The 22,873-nt window shown below is 42.4% G+C and overlaps 1 protein-coding gene and 1 long non-coding RNA gene across 2 annotated transcripts in view; one reads left to right on the top strand and one right to left on the bottom strand.

The window, feature by feature from the left end:
* LOC149460925 (multidrug resistance-associated protein 1-like) overlaps positions 1 to 22,873 on the top strand; it is a 251,799-nt gene that overhangs the window by 95,600 nt on the left and 133,326 nt on the right. Inside the window, exons 12-13 of the mRNA XM_089679077.1 lie at positions 14,327 to 14,419; positions 21,725 to 21,928. Coding sequence (XP_089535203.1) covers positions 14,327 to 14,419; positions 21,725 to 21,928 — 297 coding nt within the window. The remainder of the gene's footprint in view (positions 1 to 14,326; positions 14,420 to 21,724; positions 21,929 to 22,873) is intronic.
* On the bottom strand, positions 366 to 9,126 carry LOC149460926 (uncharacterized). The gene is made up of 3 exons (XR_016312991.1): positions 9,002 to 9,126; positions 2,773 to 2,985; positions 366 to 577 (listed from the first exon to the last, which is right to left on the bottom strand). It is a non-coding gene; the product is annotated as an uncharacterized LOC149460926 (long non-coding RNA).

The raw sequence follows: 22,873 nt of genomic DNA, 5'->3' as shown, positions 1-22,873 counted from the left end.
CACTGAAAATGCCGGCGCCTGGACGGCCGGTGAAACTGGCTGCAGGATCGTGGAACAGGTGAGTGGCTGTTTTTTAAAAGTTAGCAGCTACTGTTTTTGTAGCTGCTGACTTTTATTTTGTTACAGTGTGAGTGGAACTCTGCTTTAAGCTTTGACAATAAAACCTGGAAGCTGGTTGGTTTCTATGCAAAAGTGAGCCTGATTTTGCACTCTCGAGCTGTAGTAAATAAACCCCATAATGTCTTTGTACCATGATCAAAGATCTACATCTGTATGCATAGCTAATAAACTATAAAAAAGGTAGAAACCTAAAAAGTTAACTATTGCCAAAATTTAAAAAAAAACAAAGAAAACATACAGTAGGGTAGCATTTAAAACCATGTCAGTTTATTTTTTACTGTCTGCATCCATTTTAGGAGTTTTCACTTTTACTTCCTTTCTCAGGCACACAATCACTACAACAAGAGGGGTATTTTCCTTCAAGACGGCTTTCACCAGTGTCCCCGTTGGAATATTTCCTCCTGTTCTGGTGGCAACTCAGAACTTGAGATTTTTTTCCTCAATTTCAGGCCTTTAGCTGAAGTGAGAATGAAAGTTAACAGGAGAGTCAAAGAGTGTGAATCTCCCCAGACAGCAATATAATCCTGACAGTTGTTCCAGTCCACCAGCACTCTATACCCCCAAATAATTGGCTTTAGACATACTTAAAAAGCATTTTTCATGTATGGTTATGATGCAAAATGTTTTCTCTTTCATTCATTAAAGGACACAGCATAGAACTAGAAATACACCACATGTACCATTGCAGTAGTAGGACACTAGGCACAAAAACAAAAGCACACCCTAGGGGAGGCCCCTAGAGATGGACATCCCCCTCATATCAACAAGCATACATCTTCCTCTATCTCTCTTCATCCCCTTCTTCTAGAAAGTTTATGAGGAGGAGGTTCCCAATTTCACAAAGCTTGACAATATGTGGCTGCTTGTTTGCACAGCATTACTGGCAGCTGTGTACTCCTTCCATGCATGGGACAATTTTTGTTTAGTCTGTTGCTGCACTTTGAGATGTTGCCATGTCCTTCAATGAACAGAAGAGAAATAGGGCTTTTGTACGCACCACAAAATCTTTTTTTGTGCATTCAGATGGGGGGTTTAGCTTGCAGCAGGGGCCTCCCTTAGGTTTTGCTTTTATTCTTTCCCGTAGTTTCCTGCTCCCACTGGAGACGCTATAGCACAATGATCACAATTTCTAGTGTTGAACATAGGTAAAAAGATTTTATGGTTAGTACACAAAGTCCTATTTCTTAACTGTACATTAAGGGACACAGGATGAAGTAATTCAGATACATTAGGTTATGCTGCTGCTTTCAGGAGATTGTGAATGTTGGCAAACAAAACTGCAAGGACAGTATAACCTAGTATGATGCTTCCCACTCTCTCCATGCTCCAATTTTTTGCTAATGTCTTAAAAAAACAAACACCTTCCCTCTGAGTGAAGCAAACTCTTTTTCTTTACTTTTAACCAAGTTTCCTTTTTCTTCTAGCAAATTTCTACAGTTGCTGCAGAGCCAGAAGGGGCTCATTTTGCAGCTTTCCAAATTGGCTGGTCCTGGCATTTCCACAGAGACTGTACCTGGACCCTGCTGAGAGTATGAAGCAGGGCTGGGCTTGTAATGTGTCCTGCTGGCACTGGGATCTTAAGTGCACTCTGCCACAGAGCACTTTAGAGGTTCAGGGCTGCACCCATTTGTCCCTGACTACCCCCCAGGGAGTGTGCCCACTAGGAAGGTGCAGGCTATCTGGAAAAGGCATGTGCACTAGATCCTATCTCTCTATCCCCTGTGTCTGTGTGAAATCCACAGGGACTTCAGCTGTGGAATATCTGGGCTTTGCCTTTTTGTGTAGTGATCCTAATGGAGCTTTACTTGCTTTGGATTCTTTCCCTAAGGAGACTCTTTTGGTTGCAGGGCAGGCAGCGGGAAGGAGATCTGTGCCATACACAGTATGTTTCTGGTGCTCAGGCAGACCTCTGCTGTGTGGGCCTTGGTCTCTACTGCTCCTGTACAAGTCTCCTCCCTGTTGTCTTATTTTGCATTCACCTTGGTCTTCCTCCTGGCTTACAGCAACAAGGTCATAGATGGCATTAACCATTCCTCCTCCAGCAGATGTTTGTGAGTACCCCTTGTGGGCAATCCCTTACTATCATGCTAAGTATGGCAGATCATAAAGGCAGGGTCACTGATCCTTTGGGCATTGTCAACTTATGGTCCACTAACAGTGCCAGGGGAGGGCTTGTGGTGTAACTCCTAGGAGACCTAAAACTGATAGCCTGGACCACTGTTCCCTGTCTGAGTCACAACACTCCTTAGAGTCTTCCATAACTCCTTCAGGAGTTACTTCCTGATCTGTCTTGACTATGGAGGAATTCTTTGCTGCTATGTCTGAGTTTATGGGGAAAATTTCAGCCATATTAGTTGACTTAGAACGCAGGCACCACAAGTGTGCTTCCACGTTCTCTCCTCCAGGGTCCATCACTGATTTCCCTTGGGCTATAGCTGCTTCTGCAGTCAGCTAAAAATGAAGAGGATTGTATCCTATTCTAATTTATACTGGGGAATCTCAATTTGCAGACATAACTCCACAACGTAAGTGTAAATGAATTCAATGCAAAAAATTAAACATACAATTGCATACTATCATAAGTAGTCACCTAAATATCGTTAATTAGCAATGTGGGATTTTACAGTATTTATATACCAAAATTCTACTTACTTTCTTTTTGAGGGTGGCGATGCTGGCTCTAGATGGTCCCAGTATACAAGATGTGACAATTTAATTCTTGGAATGCCCGGGCTATAGCACTCTGGTGATGAGTCACTTATCAATTCACACTCGAGCATGTTCTGACATGTTCTAACTTGCATTCGCAGACTTGTTGACTCAGTCTTTATAGAGTAGTAGAAGAAATAACGTGTATGCGTTGCGCTGTTGGTGGAAAATGAGTGTCAGGAATCTGGAGTAGCATATTAACATCAAAGTTTCCATGAAAATTGGCAAACGTGTGAGTTAAACTTTAGCTCTGTTACAAGAGACTTATGATGAACATTCTATTAAGAAATCAAGTGTTTTTGAATGGCAAAGGCAGTTTAAGGAGGGGCAGGAAGATGTCTATGATGACACAAGAAGTGGGCAGCCAAACAGTCAAAGGATGGATGCAAATGTGGACAGAGTGCGAACCCTCATCTGGTCAGATTGAAACTTGCATATGCAAATTATGTTAGAAGAATTGAATATGAACAGGGAAACAGTGCGGCGGATTCTAACTGAGGATTTGGTAATGAGAAAGACTTCTGCAAAGATGGTGCCTTGAATCTTGACAGAAGATCAGAAAGAATGTCACCTTCAAATTTCTTCCAATCTTTTGAAAACTTCAGAGGTGTTTGATAGGTTATTACCAGTCCATTCGTAGTTAAATGAGAGAGGGATAAGGAAGGGATATACCTAAGTTTGTTGGAGGAAAGACTACTATTGATAATGTATAAACAGCTGTATAAGTGTCACGTACCTAGTTGGGGACCCTGATGTGGAGAGAGGGCGTCCTCTTCCAACCCCCACTTGGAGCCCCTGAAAGTGGGAACAGAGGCGCAGAACCAGGAGTGGCAGGAATGCCGTGTAGATCCTGAAACTGTCGGCAGGTAGCTGGGGACCCAGGAGATCCAGACACAAGCCAAGTACAGGTGCAGGAACAGAGGTGCAGCAGCAGGCAGGTGTGGCGGCAGTCAGGATGCGGACTTGGGACCGAGCACTGGTGCGTGGATGCGGTGGCTGACAGGTATGGCAGTGATCTGGATGCAGGCCAGATGCAGAGCCGTGGGTGCAGCGGCAGGTGAGAATGGTAGCCAACAAGATGCAGGTCAGGTGCAGGTGCTGGCAGGGTAATATAGCAGAGTCAGACAAGCTGGGTCAGTATCAAGCAGGCAGATAAAGTACAAAAGGAGCAGGCAAGCGAATGGTCAGGGATAGCCGGGGTCAGTGAAGGCAGAGTTCTTTCTTAGTCAGGTAATGCAGAATACAGGTATCAGGAATATATGCAGGAACGTTGTAAACCACAAGGCAGTGATTTTACTATTAAGAAGGTTTAAATAGCCCGCCTGACGTGACGTGTGCACTTACTGCGCATGTGCAAGTTTTCCGCGCTACTGCGCATGCGCGGCCGCACGCTCCCGCACCTGCGCACTCGCACCACCACTACTCAAGGGGATCCGTCGCCGTCGCACCGCTAAATGGCGACAGGATCCCTGACAATAAGGTTGTTGTGTTGATATTTATAACCACTGTTTGAAGGAATCAAATGTCTCCATAAAATGGAGCTTATTTCAAGCTCTTCATTTAGGCCACTGGGGGATAATACGTCCAAGGTGTACATCCAAAAAGTTTCCAAAAAGTTAAGAGATGCAAAAAGCGCTTTGCCAGAGGGAGGTCCCATGGCATTCCTTCAATGATCTACACACTAAGACCGTCAGTGGATTTACCGTGGCATTCAAGGAAATGTCAACCGCCATGGTATTGGCAAGGGATAGTTTATGCTGAGATTCAAGTTTTGCTATGTTTGCGGAAATGTCCGCAATTCTCCTAGACTGCTTCCTTTTCTGTCTGGCACCCCATTTAATAAACACTCCATGAACAACACATTTGTGTGCCTCCCACATGCTAATAGGAGAAGTTTCCATATTCTTATTGATATCAAAATATTGTTTAAGCGTATTGGTGATATCGGTCAGGATTTTAACATCAGTCAACAGAGCCGGGTTATGTCTCCAGTTATACTTCTTAGCTGTCTTACCCGGGAGAGTCAAACTCAGCGATAGTGGGGCATGATCTGAGAAAGATTGTATCCCGATCTTAGCGTCAGTCTGCAGAGGGAGGTAATCAATCCTGGCATATCGGTTGTGTGGTGGGGAATAGCACATGTAATCACAGTCATGGGGGTTAAGTGATCTCCAAGCATCAATCAGTAATAAAGATCTCAAAAGTAGCTTAACCTTTTTAAGATTTTTATATGCGATACAGGTTGTCCCAACCCTTTCAAAAGCAGGGTTAAGTGGGATATTAAAATCTCCCCCTAGGATCAGACAGCCAGCTGCAAACCCTTTGAGTTCATCCATGATATGTTGACAGAAGGAGATGTGAGCTGTTGGGGAAGTAGACATTGGCCAAAGTGATCGGAGTACCTGCCCATCAGCCTTTTAAGTAGACGTATCTAACCTCCGGGTCAATTGATTGTTCTGTGATCAAATTTTTTGCCTCCCTACTGATCAAAATGGTGACCCCCCTTGGCTTGTCTTGGCTAAAGCATTAGTGGAATGGTATGCTTTCATAAGTATTTGCTTGACAATGTTGGAATCTGTCCAGTTTTGAAATGCATTTCTTGCAGGAACACTATAGAAGGCCTGGTTTATCTAGCTCGCGTAACAATTGGGAACGCTTCTCAGGAACATTTAAGCCCCTAACATTATGGAATATGATCAGGGGCTTTTCCCCCAGATTGGAGTAAGTCATGCTGGTGAAATAAGAAGAGTGTAAGAAGAAGAAGTTTTTAGAAAAACGAAAAATCGGTTGTTCAATCAGCCGACGTTACCACCATTGGTAAAAAAAAAGTCGGCTGATTTTCATCCCGTCTACGACCGGCAATTATATAGAATATGCAGAAGAAGAAATAGAATATGCAGAAGAAGAAGAAATAGAATATGAATAAAAAGAAGAAATAGAATATGAAGAAGAAGAAGAAATAGAATATGAATAATAATAAGAAAAAGTTGCAACATTGTATCTATTTGTATCCATTTCGGATACAGATGTTTCTATTCGGATACAAATAGATACAACTTTGCTATACTTTTAAATGTTTTTCTTCTTCTTCTTCATATTCTATTTCTTCTTTTCCTGCTTCTTCTTCATATTCTATTTCTTCTTTTTCTGCTTCTTCTTCATATTCTATTTCTTCTTTTTCTTCTTCTCCTTCATATTCTATTTCTTCTTATTTTTCATCTTCTTCATATTCTATTTCTTATTCATATTCTGTTTCTTCTATTTCTTCTTCTTCTTATTCTATTTCTTCTCATTCATATTCTCTTTTTTTCCTTTTCTTCTTTTCCTTCTTCTTTCATGTCACTGCTCATGCACATTTTTTAAAATCGGGAAAAAACGGCAGATTTGTCCATCGTTGCCGTGAAAATCGGCAGAATGACAAATTTGGCTGATTATATTCCAGCAGGGCTGATAATCCAAAAGGTCAAAAAGCACTAAAAACGGCCGAACGATTACTGCACTAACGATCCGAATTTTTTTTTCAGCCGTTTTTCATCCCATCTAAGTTAAAGCTTACCATAAGAACGGCAAAAGTAATAATAAACAAATAGTAAATACATATAGGGAAATCTGAACTCAAAGCCAACAACACATATATTAAATTCAGGATTCAGGTAACTGCAGGGACAGTATCATAGAGATTAGATAGGATCCAGAGATCATTTGTAATTATAGAAAATATATCTTACATAAGTGCAACAATGTCAAACAAGATGCCAATAGATACATAACCGTTAGGCCATGTGAGCTCTGAGAGCCAACAATAAGGAACATTCTGGCGGTCAGGCTGTAAGCAGAATTACCATATTTTTTGCTCCATAAGATACACCTGACCATAAGACGCACCTAGGTTTTAGAGGCAGAAAACAAGATAAAAAATATTCTGAACCAATGGACTGCAGACATAGTACAGGAGATGACCAGAGACTGCAGACATAGCACAGGAGATGACCAGAGACTGCAGACATAGTACAAGAGATGACCAGAGACTGCAGACATAGTACAGGAGATGACCAGAGACTGCAGACATAGTACAGGAGATGACCAGAGACTGCAGACATAGTACAGGAGATGACCAGAGACTATGGACACAGTACAGGAGATGACCAGAGACTGCTGACACAGTACAGGAGATGACCAGAGACTGCAGACATAGTACAGGAGATGAGCAGAGACTGTGGACATACTACAGGAGATGACCAGAGACTGCAGACATAGAAGAAGAGATAACCAGAGACTACAGACACCGTACAGGAGATGACCAGAGACTGCGGACACAGTACAGGAGATGACCAGAGACTGCGGACACAGTACAGGAGATGACTAGAGACAGAGGACCATACAGGAGATGACCAGAGACTGCGGACAGTACAGGGGATGACCAGAGACTGCGGACAGTATAGGGGATGACCAAGACACTGCGGACAGTATAGGGGATGACCAAGACCCTGCGGACATAGTACAGGGGAAGACCAGAGACTTCGGACAGTACAAGAGATGACCAGAGACTGCGGACAGTGCAGGGATGACCAGAGACTGCGGACAGTACAGGGGATGACCAGAGACTGCGGACAGTGCAGGGATGACCAGAGACTGCGGACAGTGCAGGGGATGACCAGAGACTGCGGACAGTGCAGGTGATGACCAAGAGACTGCGGACAGTGCAGGTGATGACCAAGAGACTGCGGACAGTGCAGGGGATGACCAGAGACTGCGGACATAGTACAGGGGATGACCAGAGACAGCGGACAGTGCAGGGGATGACCAGAGACTGCAGACAGTGCAGGGGATGACCAAGAGACTGTGGACATAGTACAGGGGTTAACCAGAGACTGCGGACAGTGCAGGGGATGACCAGAGACTGCGGACAGTGCAGGAGATGACCAGAGACTGCGGACAGTGCAGGGGATGACCAGAGACTGCGGACAGTGCAGGGGATGACAAGAGACTGCGGACAGTGCAGGGGATGACAAGAGACTGCGGACAGTGCAGGGGATGACAAGAGACTGCGGACAGTGCAGGGGATGACCAGAGACTGCGGACAGTGCAGGGGATGACCAGAGACTGCGGACAGTGCAGGGGATGACCAGAGACTGCGGACAGTGCAGGGGATGACCAGAGACTGCGGACAGTGCAGGGGATGACCAGAGACTGCGGACAGTGCAGGGGATGACCAGAGACTGCAGACAGTACAGGAGATGACCAGAGATTGCAGACAGTACAGGAGATGACTGCTGACCTTTGGGGAGGGAGGGGGAGCAGGTACCTGAATTTGACAGGTACCCGCTCCCACTTCCGCGGAGTTGTCCTCCCTTTAGTGTGGGCACCCGCCTGACAGCCGGGTGCCCAGTGCGCATGCATGAGAAGCACTGCGCTTTGTGATTGGTCCGCCGTTTTCTGGGACCTGTCATGTGTCCCAGAAGACGCCGTACCATTCACAAAGCGCAGCGCTACTCGCGCATGCACACTGGGCACCCGGCTGTCAAGCCGGGAGCCCACACTAAAGAAGCCGGCGCGGGAAGACTGCGCAGCAATGGACCGAGGAACAGGTAAGGTCCTGCTGCAGAGCTGAGCGGCCGGCCCGGTATTCTGACACGGCGGCGGTGGAAATACCGGACCGGCCGCTCCATATTCACTCCATAAGACGCACCGACATTTTCCCCCCTTTTTTGAGGGGAAAAAAGTGCGTCTTATGGAGCGAAAAATACGGTAAATAGTATCACCTGGCTAATTAAGCACATGACCATCAATTTGGCAAACTATATCAAACAGAAATACAAGAGCAACAATAAACACACAGTAAGGGAAGCGAGCCCACGGTGGTTAGCCGCAGGCAAAACCTCCATCAACATGTGAGCAACCAATGCTCCCTCCATCCAGAAATAACCATGGACTGAAAGGAGCAATAAGGACTGTAATAGAGGGGAGAAAAAAGACAGAACCGACTGATCACAGTCAGGTATCATTTAAATCCTCTTTCGCTCTGAACTGCTTAGATTTCAGTGAGGACAAGCTTGAACCCGGACTGGCCTGCTTCTGGTGCCTGGCTTTCCTATACTGTGATTTAGAAGGGGTTTGCAGAGGTGTAGATTCGATGACAAACACTACTGATGGAAGTCGAAATTCCTCATACCATTCCAATAGTTCCACGTACAGAAGGTGGTCATCACAGAAACCCCGGACATCTGCAGGCAGTCTCAACAGATATTGTTTGCCATTCTGGGTAGCTTGCAAGGCAAAAGGAAACCACCATCTATAAATAATCCCCTTCTCCTGCATGACGGCCAGTAGAGGGCGTAGTGCTCTTCTATTTTTCTAAGTAATAGTGGAAAGATCCTGAAAGATTGCAAGTTTATCACTGTTAAAAGTAATGAGATCATTTTGTCTGGCTTTTTGGAGGATTTCTTCCTTCAATAGGAAATTGGCAATACAGTAAATAATGTCCCTGGGGGGAGGATCTTTCTGCCCCCCTTGGCCTAAGGGCTCTGTGTGGTCTCTCAAAATCAATGACAGTGTCCGCAGGTCTTTCTAAAAGATTGTTAAAGATAGATTGTAATGCCGACAGAAGTTGTTCAGCAGACACAGATTCAGGGACGCCACTCACTCTGATGTTATTCCATCTCCCTCTTATCTAAATCTTCAAGGTGGCAATTCACATTATTCAATTGTATGGCATGTGTTTCAGAAACTTCTCCAGCCTAGATATTGCCCTGTCCCTGTAAGCACCAGCCTTCTGAAATGTTGTCAATTGCTCAGAGATAGATAGGAGATCTTCCTTTAAAACAGTAATTGCAGATGTAAACGATCTCTTAAGATCTGCAGTGATCTGTGTCATCTCAGAGTATGTGAGTGGTGGATAGGAGCAATTGTCCTCTCTTACCAAATCCTCAGAAGCTGAGAGGGACTCCTCACTGTGATCATCCTCATGCTGTAAAGGCACCATCTTACCCCCCAACAGGGCCACTCCGCTGTGTGCCTCTATTGTGGAAAAGATCCTGGATCTGGCGTGCTGAGGACCCGGATTGTGAACGATGTGGACGATTGTGTGAAGTGGGTTTAACAATCCTGCCCATGATTGCCCTGCTGTGTATCACTTAAGTGGCTGTAGAGCTGATCTCTCCCTGGAGTTCTAGCAGTGTGCTACCATGCAACTCAAACGCCAAGCCATGCCCCCCCAAAATGTTATATATTTTCTGAAAGCAGACACTCTAAAGAGCAAAATAGTGATAGTTCCAAATTTTTATATCACACCATATTACTGCAAAGATCTAGGAAATACAACATTTCTGTAAAAACTACACTAAGGTTAATTTTAGGACATCAAACACAATAAATTACCCATTTTTTTGGTAAAATATAAAAGATGAGATTGCGGCAAATAAATAGATAGCCAATAAATAAATATGCCAAACCTTAAATTTACGTGTGACCGTTTAAATGGTAATAAACTTCAATACCCTATATTTTCCATAGACAACGGTTTAAAAGCCCCCTATAGGTTATCACTTTAGCGTTATGGAGGAGGTCTGGTGCTAGAAATATTGTTATCATGCACACGGCGATATGTATTGTGTAATGTAATCAACGTTTTCATTTGTAGGTGCCACTGATGCATGCGTTTACATTCTTACATTTTTTGGGGTAGGGGAGTTATGTGCTGGGGTGTTTATTTTCTTACAATTTAAAAACATTTTTTACTTAACTTTTTTTTTCATCACATAGGTCACAAAAAGTCCCCTATGTGATGATTTTTTTGGTGACAGGTTCTCCTTAATGAGACATTCAGGGTCTAAAAGACCCTGCATGTCTTCCCTGTGTTCCACTAAATATAATGCAGTACAGATCGCACTGGAAGTGGCGTTTTACAACTCGTTTCTGGGTCATCAACAAGGCGGAGAGAAGTGCAGATATATGTCCGCTCAGCTCCCTCCCCCCTGCCCAGCGACATCCGCCATGCCGGTCCCGGGTTCGCAGATGGGCAATCAGAGCCTGGAATACATGGTGAGGAACGTACAGACCTGGCAGCAAAAGGGTTAAATAATCTGTAACCAACAACACATCATTATTAATATTATTCATTAGCAATATTATTAAAGTGTATGTAAAGTTTTCTTTGGTGTTGAATAGAGTAGAAAAGTGTTAGAACCCCTGTCAGTTTATTTTTGTTACTTGTTGGAGATACTTACCATAAATTAGAGCCGATCTCTATAAAATTAAGTGACACTTGTCACTAGTACAGGTGCCCCCACTGAAAGATTAACGCTTTCCTCATTGATCAGGTGATAACCTAATTTTGGATTGCCAGTCACTCTCTGTCCCAGTGAAAAACAGAAGGTGAAACTATCCATCACAGTCACAGATAGCAATAGTCTGACAGGTATCCTAATCTACCTTCCAAAATAAAAATTTTTTTTTGGCTAAACATCCACTTTATTAATGGTCTGTAGTCCATAACACCATTCTTAGGGGTTTCTGAAGCTTACAATGATCTAATGCCTTAAACTGGATATAGAAATCTATATATGCTTGCAATATTTTTGGAATGTGTATGGAAAATTGAGAACCACGAGGAGACCAATATAAATACCAAGAAAATACTCAAGATCCATATAAAATGGTGTCCTTGTGAGTTACAAACACAAAATAAAATACATGTTGACAGGGATATAAAGCTGCACTCTCAGGGGTATGTATACTTGAATTTATCTATCTCTCCATCTAAAAATATGAATTGCCTGGCTCTCAGTCCATGAGCTTTAATATTTTCTGAGGCTCTGCCCTGGAAAATGTGTGTAAATCAGGGCCTTGCTCTTACTTTCATGCTTGTCAGTGGCTCAATTATTTTTTTCAGCACAGTATTTCTTTTGTGTTTTGATTAACAATATGCTTGAGGTGATTGTAGCCGTATTAGTGCATTTGCGACAGAAACAATTGAGTACTGTCCGTGATACTTTTTTTATTTGCACTAACATACAATTTTGAGGACAAGCTTTCGGGGAATGTCCCCTTCTTCAAGGTCCTAGCAGTTTCTGATTAACAATATGAAATTTACGATAAGCAAATAATTTACAGCCTATAAATCCTGGTTCACACCGCATGCGGCTTTGAAATCGTGCTACTTCAGCGTTAGTGTGACTTCATGTGCGGCTTGCCAACATCTGTACAACTTCATGCACACATGTCAATGCAAGTTGCACATAAAAATCATAAAAAATAGTGCAGGAACCTTTTTCAAAGGTTCGACTGATTTGAACGGTTCCATATCTGCTAATAGGGTGCGTCTTGTCATGCAACTTTGATTTGTCAAGTCGCATAACAAGTCGCACTGGTGTGAACCAGTTTTTTTTTAAATCAGATTTTATTTAATAAACATTGTGTACATTAACACCATTGAGACAAACAGGATGGAAGACAAAGCCGAGAAAAGAAAATATCAATAATACATAATATTTAAACCAGAGTAAAAAGAAAACATGCCCCCACACAAAAAAACCCTAAAATATAACAGGACCTAAGAAAATGAAAACATATATTCCATCCATTGGGACCATATAACATTACATTTATGCATAGAATTTGTCAAACAATAAGTATGCTTTTCATAAGAAATATATCTTTTTAGATACGTTTAAATAAGAAATTTGACAAGTTAAAGCTGGCCATATACGGTTAGATTTTTAAATGATTGTCTGTGAAAGATTGTTCAATGGAGCATTTAACGTAATGAAGAATTTTCATTCAATTGCAATGATTTTTCATTTCATTGCCACATCATTGACTCAAAGTATGTTAGTTTAACTGCAACAAATTTTTATTCGATTACCATACCAATGTATAGAATTTTATTGTTCGATTTACAATGCTATAAACAGAATACAAAGATTTTTCCCAACTGATGACCACAATAACAGAGCTTTGTTCCATTAATAAACTGAATCAGTGTTTCGACAGTGAATGTTTTCAAACAAACTTCTACCAGCGTATGACCAGCTTTATTATTATTATTATTATACAGGATTTATATAGCGCCAACAGTTTGCACAGCGCTTTATAATACAAGGGAGACAGTTCAATTACAATACATTTCAGTACAAAAGGAATAGGAGGGCCCTGCTCGTGGAGCTTGCAATCTAAAGGAAGGGGGAGGTGATACAAAAGGTGATAACTGTGGGGGATGATCTGGCGGAGGTGATTCAAGTACAGTTCTTAGGTGGAGGTGGGGTAGGCTTCCATGAAGAAGTGAGTTTTCAAAGATCGCCTAAAGGCAGACAGGGTGGGGGCTGACCGGACATGCTGTGGTAGGGAGTTCCAAAGGATGGGAGAGGCTCTGGAGAAGTCCTGGAGGCGAGCGTTGGAGGAGGTGATGAGGAAGCTAGAGAGGAGGATATCATGGGAGGAGCGGAGTGGGCGATTTGGGCGGTATCTGTGGATGAGGTTGGTGATGTAGCTAGGGGCAGTGTTGTGGATGGCTTTGTAAGCTGTGGTTAGTATTTTGAATTTTATACGTTGGGTTAGTGGAAGCCAGTGAGAGATTGGCAGAGAGGGGCAGCAGTCGCTGATCGGTTGGTAAGGTGTATAAGTCTAGCAGCAGCACTCATAATAGACTGAAGGGGGGATAGCCTGTGTAACGGTAGACCAGTGAGGAGGGAGTTGCAGTAATCAAGGCAGGATATAACCAAGGCATGGATAAGTTGTTTTGTGGTGTCATTGGTCAGGAAGGGGCGGATTTTAGAAATGTTCCAGAGGTTGAGGCAGCAGGATTTAGCCAGTGAGTGGATGTGGGGCCCAAAGGAGAGGTCAGAGTCTAGGATTACGCCTAGCACCCTGGCATGAGGGGAAGGACCAATGGTATGTGATTTATATGAAAAGGATTAGCGATTAAGACAGTATTAACTTGGACACTGACTGACTCTATAGAATCCAGCCAAGTTACAGCCATGGAGCTTGATCTTACAGTATTATCATGCAGTGAGCAGACCTTCAGCCACCAGAATATTTTTTAGCTTTTCAGGTTGTCTTGGATAGGCCATGGGGTGAATCATGGTACTCTATCTGGCTGCTATTGTACACTAGTACAACTTATTTGGGTTTGTAATGTGACGCAACACATAATTATGCTGGGATGTGGTGGCATGGAAGAGGCAACCTTAAGAAAGCCAACTGGATCATCTGTGTGTCAGTGTATATTGCACAAATAACAATAATCCAGATTTTCTCTTGTTTCCCCTGACATTTTAAGTTGATTCCATATTTATTGCTGGCAGTTTAGAAGCTGCTCATTAGCTCACATTTGTAGGTTCTGTCTGCATATTTGTATGTTATTGACAACATAGAACACCATCTAATGTTTGTTTCAGATGCTGGATCCTCATTGATGTAGTTTATCATTAGTAACAACTCTTTTTCTCATATGCCATAAGCTATTTTTTATATACTGATCACATTTTTTTCTTTCCAGACACTGGGAATTGCAGTGCTTGCTGGAGTAGGAGTGTTTATTTTAAACCTTCCATTTATGACATTGTTTGGAGTGGTGATCAAAAAGTTGCAGGTAAAACTACATTCTACAGTTATTTTATAATCTGTGCAAAAGAAAAAAAAACATATCTGTCTTGTCCTATTTTGCTGTTTTACAATGTACAGACTGCTAAAGCAGAAGGCTTGTACAATAGTCTGTGAAAATATATGTAAATCTTGAAATATGTTTCATAAATATGATTATTTCCTATGATAATACAGTAAGTGCCAAATAGTGGCCTTCATGTGGTATTGTTCCTGAAATACCTAAATTTGGCCACAGTATGGTGCTTTTGGTCATGGGAAATAGTCATATTAGACAAAATACGGTGATTTTTTGTTGCGGCTGTATGAATGTTTGTGACATTTGTACAGTAAATTTTTTATAAATAGAACCCTTTGTGTCCTGGGTTTTTTACCCACACCTTTCCAGTAACCAGTAATTTTTATAAGGGAGTAGGCCTGTTAAAGGGCAGAAAAGTAGCAGACTAAAGATGATATTTTTTTATTTTCTCAACTTATTTTTGGCCAGCATAGTAATATTAAGAAAAAATAAATATATTGTTTATATTCCTCTCTTTATCTACATACTGTTTTCCTTCCTGCATTTGTTCTCCCCTTTTTCACTATTTCACTATTTCCTTCCTCTGATCCTAAATAGGTTGGTATACCAAGGTAAATCAGATATTGACTCTTATCTTAAATAAATATGTCATCTGCATATGTGCACACATGTTGGTCAAATTTGGGAGCAGTGGCTGTGTCCATACAGCCACTACATCCCAAATGAAATGAATAGGACTGCATGCATGGGGATGAACAGAACACTGGTGCATCCCCGTAAGGGCAAACTTGGCCCTTGCACGAGCATATGGTATAGTACACCCATGTGAATGAGGCCTTATAATTTCTGATTATCTACATTAATAAAAAATATTGAAATAGAAATTCTAAATAGTTCAATTTATAAAACAGATTTAAATAAGAACTCTAGATTCAACCAAAATACAAATATACTGTACATTTACCTACCCATGATGTAAATATATGCATTTTTTTTACTTGCTAAATAAACCTAAATCCTCAATATGTAAATAAATTCCCCCCACAAATGTGATAGCCAGAATAATTCTGGCCAGAAGGGGATTCAGTATAAACGCTACCTCTGGTAATTTTATTGGTGCTGTGATACAAATACTTACTTAATGCACAGCAACATCTAGTGGTTTATTCAATATTATCTAGTGGCTGATTTAACATCTAGTGGAGATTCATTGTCTATAGGTGTGACGGGCACGGCGTCAGACCCAGACCTTCTCACCAAACTCGTGACCAAAGGACTAGCCAATCTACAACCGCGATGTCACGTGTGTAACAATGCCACGCCCAGCTGCACCCTGCACAAAGATTTTCCAGCTAATGGACTACAATCTGTGTACCTGCAGCCTGGATGCGATTGTTACTGAGTCAGGTTAATTACACTGCCACCACCTCCTTTTTGTACAGAGAAAGAGGAAACTCGGCAATATCAGCAATACACTAGGATGATTGGTTAATCGGCAGTATCCCGCTATCTCCACAGACAGGTTATACAGAGGGTTAAACACTCATAGTAGCGCTCTTTAGCGGCAGGGATTCGTAAGTTACATTCAAGAGCTATAGTACAGTTCAACACTTTCAGAAAGTATAATTTATTACTAAAAAGGTCAAAAGGGTGCAGTAGAAATATTTACAGAAAAAAGATGTAACCAATATATATATATATATATATATATATATATATATATATATATATATATATATATATATATATATGTATAAATATACAGAGCACAACAGCACAGCAAACAGATAACAGAAAGAAGTTTAGGTAAATAAGTACTTGCCCACAAAGATGCTTGGGGTTAAGCAGTTTCAAGTCTTAAAAGGGATTTCTGGTCTCGTCTGGCTCATCGCAGGAGACTTAGCTTTCTCTCGGTCTGCTAGATGTTAAAACGCAGACGGTCCTCACTTTTCTGCCTACACACAAAGCATAACAGCTTATTTTTCTACACAAAATTAACTGTTATCTTCGTACAATGGACAAGCCAATTACCTTATTTGGCAACAGGATTGTATAGACAGCCCCTTAGCAAGGTACACTGAACGCATTCCTGAGGGAGGGGGAATGAGGGGATAACATTAAGACTTCTTAACACAGTGAGAGCCGTGCCTGGCTCTCGTATGCACAATTATGACAATAGGGAACTAAGATGCAGAGTATGCCAGAGGAATGCTGCATGCTTGAATTTTTATGCTATGCATTGGTATTTTGTTTCATCCAGACAGGCTTTGACAACTATTCTGCGTACAGGCTATGCTTGTTATTGTGCAAGCTCAGAGCTGTGCACAGGCAGGCTATAGAGGTGAATGCAGACACAATGGCTGCACGGACACAGCCGCATGTCAAAATTTGATGTGTACAGAAGCAGGGGCACAGATCCGAATTTATACAGTTTGTACAAGTAACTGTGTATGGAAACTACTTTTATTGCTGCTGAGGGGTAACAACCGCATTTTTTTTGTAGCACCCTCTGTGCACAGCGTAGGAAAATTTAGCTGGGCTCCTCTGTAGGCAGGGTTTGTTTGTTAACTGGCAGAGCTCCAAGGGCTGGGTCTCTGTCACCTACCCCCTGGCTTAATGAACTTGCTAGATGGCGGAGGGACAAGGCCTGAATATTTATGGAGTCTTCTCCAGTCCATGAGTAGGTAAGGCCCAGGAGATGGGGAGACAGGCCATAAATATTCTGGAGCCTGACCATGTAAGAGCAAAGTCCAGGGTCTGGTCATCTGGAAAGGGCCCCTGTGCCAAGGGGCTCTGCCCCTGCCCCTGGACAGAAGAAAGGAGCCAAATGAGAGAGTGAGAGATCAGAAGCAGCCGAATCCTCCACCCTTTCAACCTCAGTTAGGCTTGGCTGAAGCCATCCTGGGAGCCAAGGTTGGAACCTGTTCAGCAGGAGGTCTGTTCAGCAATTGAGCTTCAGGATTCACGAAAGGGACTGAGTGAGTAGCTTCAACCAGTACACCCCAGAGCCTGAAAGAGGATCCATTAATCCTACGGGAGGACAACATAGTGACTTTTAGCAGCCAAAAAGATTTCAACTGTTGTGTTTACAGCACATTCTCTATCTATTTTAGCATATAAAAAGCCCTTTATGAATGCTTGTGTGCCATGACAGCAGACATGCATCAGTCACTTTAATATGTGACAATTTAACTTTGCAGCACAGTAAAGCTCTAAAACATAAGGTGCAAATACGGTATATGCTGTACATTTTACAGCATATGCTGTACCTCATTTGAGCAAGAAAAAAAAAAATAAAATCAGATGAATATTCCTAACTCCAGGAGAGTTAGGCATGAAAATAATTGGGTTTTTTTGCCTTATTGGCCAGATGCCAGGGCTTTCTTATCATAAGGCCATCCCCAAGCAGGGATAATAGCGTGTATACAGAGCGGGTGATCAGTACACCAGTGGGGGAAAAAACTGGAACCGATCTTCTGTATGGCTCTCGCTGCAGCAGTTGAAAGGTGACATCCCATCCCTTCCATTGGCTTTCAGCTGCTGCAGGAAGAGCCACAAAAGATCGGTCTCAGTAATTTCCCCCACCTGCCACATTTATTACCGCATCCTTTCCACTATTGGGTTTCCTCCCTGCCTGGACCCCCTTGTGTGCACCCCTCCCAGCGCTGTTGGCTTCCCTCCTCTCCCACCAGCAGCTGCAGGTACACATGGGGATCTTCAGGATGGAAGGCGGGGGAAGGGGCCGGAAAATATGTAATTTTCCAGCCCCTACCTTATCTAAATGAACACAGTGAGTGATTGGAGTCGATCACTTTCAGCTGCTGCAGGGAGAGCCTCTGTCTCCTGTTCATTCATCTGCAGTGTAGCTGAGGCTGCAGAAAGTAACTGGGGAATGTGTTTTCTCAGTCCCTTTCTCTGTCTCAAAAGCGTGACTTCAGGGGAGTATGTAGACCCCTAATATTTCACCAAAGACCTCCCCCCCCCCAACAGCGTTCTGAAATTCTTTTTTTTTTTTTTTTAAACATTGTGAAAATATAATTAAATATAAAAATAAAACAAAGTAAAACACAGTTTACTATGCTTCACTTATGAATGAACACAGTGAGTGATCAGTTCACCATGTTCATTCTGAAAAGGAAGGGGCCAGTAAATGACACATTCCAATTTCCTCACTCCTTGGTGGAGAATTCTACTGTTTACAGTTGTACAGTTAAATGATTCCTAGAATCACATATTTGATCTGGTTAGGAAGATTTGCAGCATGGTTATCGCACCCCAAAACACCTATAGGCATTGGATAGAAGGACTACTAATTATCATCCTGGTCCTGATGTTCCTGTACTTCTGTTTAGGCTATGGTGTATCCCCATTCCTGCCTAACTTTTTCTACAGATTTTGATCACCCTGTTTTTTGCCTTCCTCTGGATCAACTTTGGGTATAGGAGTGTGTACATGGAGGTTTTCTATTTGTGTGTGGTTTTTAACTCTGCGGGTTGAATTGGATGGACTTTCTTCTTTTTAACCAGACTATCTATGTAACTATGTAACCCTACCCTTTATTTTTTTTTGAGTCGGAGGATATACCCCTTAGTTGTCCTCCCTATCATGGACCTTCCTTTCCTTGAAGTCAAAAGTTCAGCTTAAACCAATTATTGTGGACTGGATGGTCTTTTCTCTGGGCTTGCCATGTTTGTCCACCCTTCCTTCCCTGAAGTCAAGGATTATGTATACTAAGCTTAAAGTTTTTTTTCCTTTTGTTAACCAATTGTTTATTTCTATTAGACAGATTAAGTCTAATCAAACTTCCTCTTAGGGATCTGTTTTTTTTCTCTGAGACCTGAGCAAGTAAACATTTTTCATGTTGAACATGTTAGGTGTTGGTATAGTTTTCAGCTGTTTGGCTAGTGTGCTTTTCCACCTTTTTTCCATGGATAATTGTTTAGTCCTCCATTTTGCTTATTTAGGCCCATTGTTTCTTCAGGTAGCAGTTTAACCTTAAGGATGATTATCTGTCCTGATCTGAAGAATCTGATTGATCACCATGCCTTCCACTTGGTCTTGGAAAATTCCATATTTCATTGGGCCCCTGCATGGGTGTATCTTGAGCTTGTTATATTCTTAAAACAAAACTTTCCTAATAAAAATATTGAAACAGAAAAGGAATATAGGCTAATTTATTACAGCACAAAATGGCATGTACAAAGCAGGTGCTTTTTCCAATTGGTCATATTTTTTGACTGCAGTAATTAAAAATCCTATAGGTTTCTATGTGTTACAGTACATTGGAACTTTTGATGTGTTAAATGTACTTTGTGACGGAAGCGAAGGCGGGAAAGAACGCACACGGAGGATGATAAACACACAAAGTTTTATTGAAATAGGAGAGACACTCAATCAGGGTAACAAAGGTAGCGTCCGGGTACCCAAAAAGGGGGAAAGAGAGGGAGGAGTCCAAAAAGTGATAATCCGGCCCACGGTAGGGCGATTCAGGTAGCGATGATCCGAGCACTCAGTGGGGCAGTCCAGGTAGCTACAAAAATCCGGGCACACAATAGGGGCAGTCCAGGCAAGTATTACTCCAGGTACACAATGGGGCAGTTCAGGCAAGCAATAGTCCGGGTATTCAATGGGGCAGTCCAGGCAAGGGAAATATGATAATTCAATGGGGCAGTCCAGGCAGAGGAAATATGATAATTCAATGGGGCAGTCCAGGCAGGGGTGATATGGGCACCCGTTTAGGCAGTCCAGGCAAGGGGCACACAATAAGGACAGTTCCACACTCTGCCACATGCGGCTTGTAGGGGCACTCACGGCAGGTAGTTTCCAGGGGCAACCAGCGGACCATGTGCAGGAACACTCACTATTTCAGGGGCGGCAGCAGCCAGTAGACAGGGACCCTTGCAGCACTTAGCTTTCCAGGGACACATCGGTTAGCAGACAGAGGCAGCTTTCCAGGGACAAACAGCTCACGGGTCTTCAGGGGGTGTGTGTCTTGGCCGCAGTTTCAAGACCCCACAGGCATTATAGGACCACAAGTCCCAGCAGTGCACAAAACAAATCACAGTTCCATGCGTCTCCTAGTTAGGCTCAGCTAGGAGTGACTCTGACCTTCTCTCTCAAGCTCTCCCATTCATAAAGAGACCATATGGCCCTTTCAATTGTCCCAACCCCCCAACTTCCTGGTAAGAAGTTGTCTGGACGGGTCTTTCACAGCCACTCAAGACCATGCTGTCTTTGCTCCCTTCTGAGATCCATCCCACGGGGCACAGGAACTCCAAACAACACAAAAATAAAAGAATATTTCTGCTGTCCGTCACATACTTAAAAGAAAAAAAATAACTGTACTTTTAGAGAAAGAACAGATATTCCTTTGCCTACCCCCCCACCTCACCTCAACACAAACACAACTGATATTAACCACTTGTCCATGCCTTAGGTGAATGATGGATACTTACTGGAACCAGCTGGCTGAAGATATCTTTAGAACTTCTAGGCAAAATCTCTTTCCTCTGGCCCTTAGAGGTCTGTGGGGTTCCACTGAGCAGCCAGGTGCTGCCATAGGAAAAGAAGAATTTGGAAGGAGGCCCTGAGGACTGAGAAAGTATGAGTTACTTTAGGTTATGGCAGAGTTGGGTGAGGTAAAAACAGATAACTGTACTTGTCATGAAAGTTATCCTTTAAAGTGGTATTAAACTCCAAACCAAAAACATAACATACTGCAGCTTACCAATCATTAGATGCATTGGCTGTGTTGGGTTTCTTTTTTGTGCTTTTAGTGATCAGGCCAGTAATACATCACCTGTATTATATAGACGCAAAATGGACATTGACAGTCTGGTCGGGGGGGAAGCAAGTGTTACATGTACTAGCAGATTTAAATACAGTAACAAATTGAAACTGATCTCAGGTAATACTTTTTAATCAGTTTCAGCAAACAGTTTTTTGGAATAAAGGTTTTGGGATAAAGGTTTTACATAAAAGCTGATCATTTTAAGCATCCCTGCCAGTGTTAAATGGTCTCTCTCATTTCTGTAACTGCAAGAGAGCTTTTCTGTTGAAAAACAGACTTACTGACTAGATCACCAGACGAAGAAAGAAAACCTAAAAAAGTAAACTACTGCAGTCATCATGTCTAAGAATTGGAAAGCTGCAATATAATAAAATGTTTGCTTTTGGGTTTAATACTACTTTAAGTCACAGTAACAGGTCATCATATAAGTGCTCGTGAGTGACATATACTTATCTTTATGTCTTCTCTCTATTTGTTTTCTAAAGGAAGAGCAGATGAAACAGAAGGACAGTCGTATAAAACTGATCTCTGAGGTTCTTCAAGGCATAAAGGTGCTGAAGCTATATGCTTGGGAAAATGCTTTTATGAAGAAAGTTGAAATTTTCAGGCTGCTGGAATTAAAAGCAGTGAAGAAATATGCACTACTGTTGTCTGGAGCACTGGCATTATTCGTGGCCTCACCCTTCTGGGTAAGGAAGATTGGATGCAGGTTTCTCCAGCTCTTACCTTTCCAGCATTTTAACTATAGGCGAACAGCTAAATTGACAATCAAAATATGTGTGTGTGTGCATTGGCTTACCATTCAATCCAGACAGCACAGTCCATGCTCTGAACTAATTTCTCCACTGCAGTAAATCCTTCCTGTTTATTAAATTAGTATCATCAGGTGGGGTGGGTAGGGTAGGGACAAATTACTAAAAAAAAAAAAAAAAAAGAAGTGATTCCGATTTTAGAAATTGAACAGTGAGTTTAATGTTCAAAATGTGTTTAGGGTGTAAAAATGTTTGTTATTATACATTTGTACATTTAAGGTTTCAAAGATGAGCAACATTTTGCAAACATCTACTAGGGAGAGATGAAGTGTAATGTGCACTTAAATAAAGTGATACTAAACCTTAATTTTTTGTTTTGTTATAAAAAAAAAGTCACTCTTAGCTGCTCTGTACAGTAGTTTTGCACACAGCTGCCCTGATCCTCTTCTTTTCAGGTTCCCCACTGGTGCTCTTGGCTCCTCCCCCTCAAGCAGTGCGTCCAGAGAAAGCTGCTTGCCCTAGGGCCACACTGCATGATCATTCCTAAACCGCTGCTCTATGCAACCATAAGACACATAGAGCCACTGCCCCACCCCCTGCTCTTTCCTCATTGGCTTTCTGGCTGTGATTGACTCAGCTAATGAGGAGGGAGTGTCCCCATACAGCCATGGCTATTGGGAACATCACTGGATTGGAAGGGGCTCAGGTAAGGATTGGGGGGTCCAACACAGAAAACACTTTTCTCCTGCGCTGGGAATGGACTCAGCAGAACCAATATGAATGTTCTGGAATGTGCACCGCTTGCTGCCCTCAACAGATCAGGGTGGTCCAAATTCACTATATGCAAATGGAAAAATAAATATAGGGTGCACCGACCTAGTG

The sequence above is a fragment of the Staurois parvus genome, unplaced genomic scaffold, assembly GCF_062004578.1.
Source record: "Staurois parvus isolate SC_StPar_1 unplaced genomic scaffold, SC_StPar_1.0 ptg000217l, whole genome shotgun sequence".
NCBI classification, from domain to species: domain Eukaryota; kingdom Metazoa; phylum Chordata; class Amphibia; order Anura; family Ranidae; genus Staurois; species Staurois parvus.
This window is presented reverse-complemented; position numbering and strand designations above follow the sequence as displayed.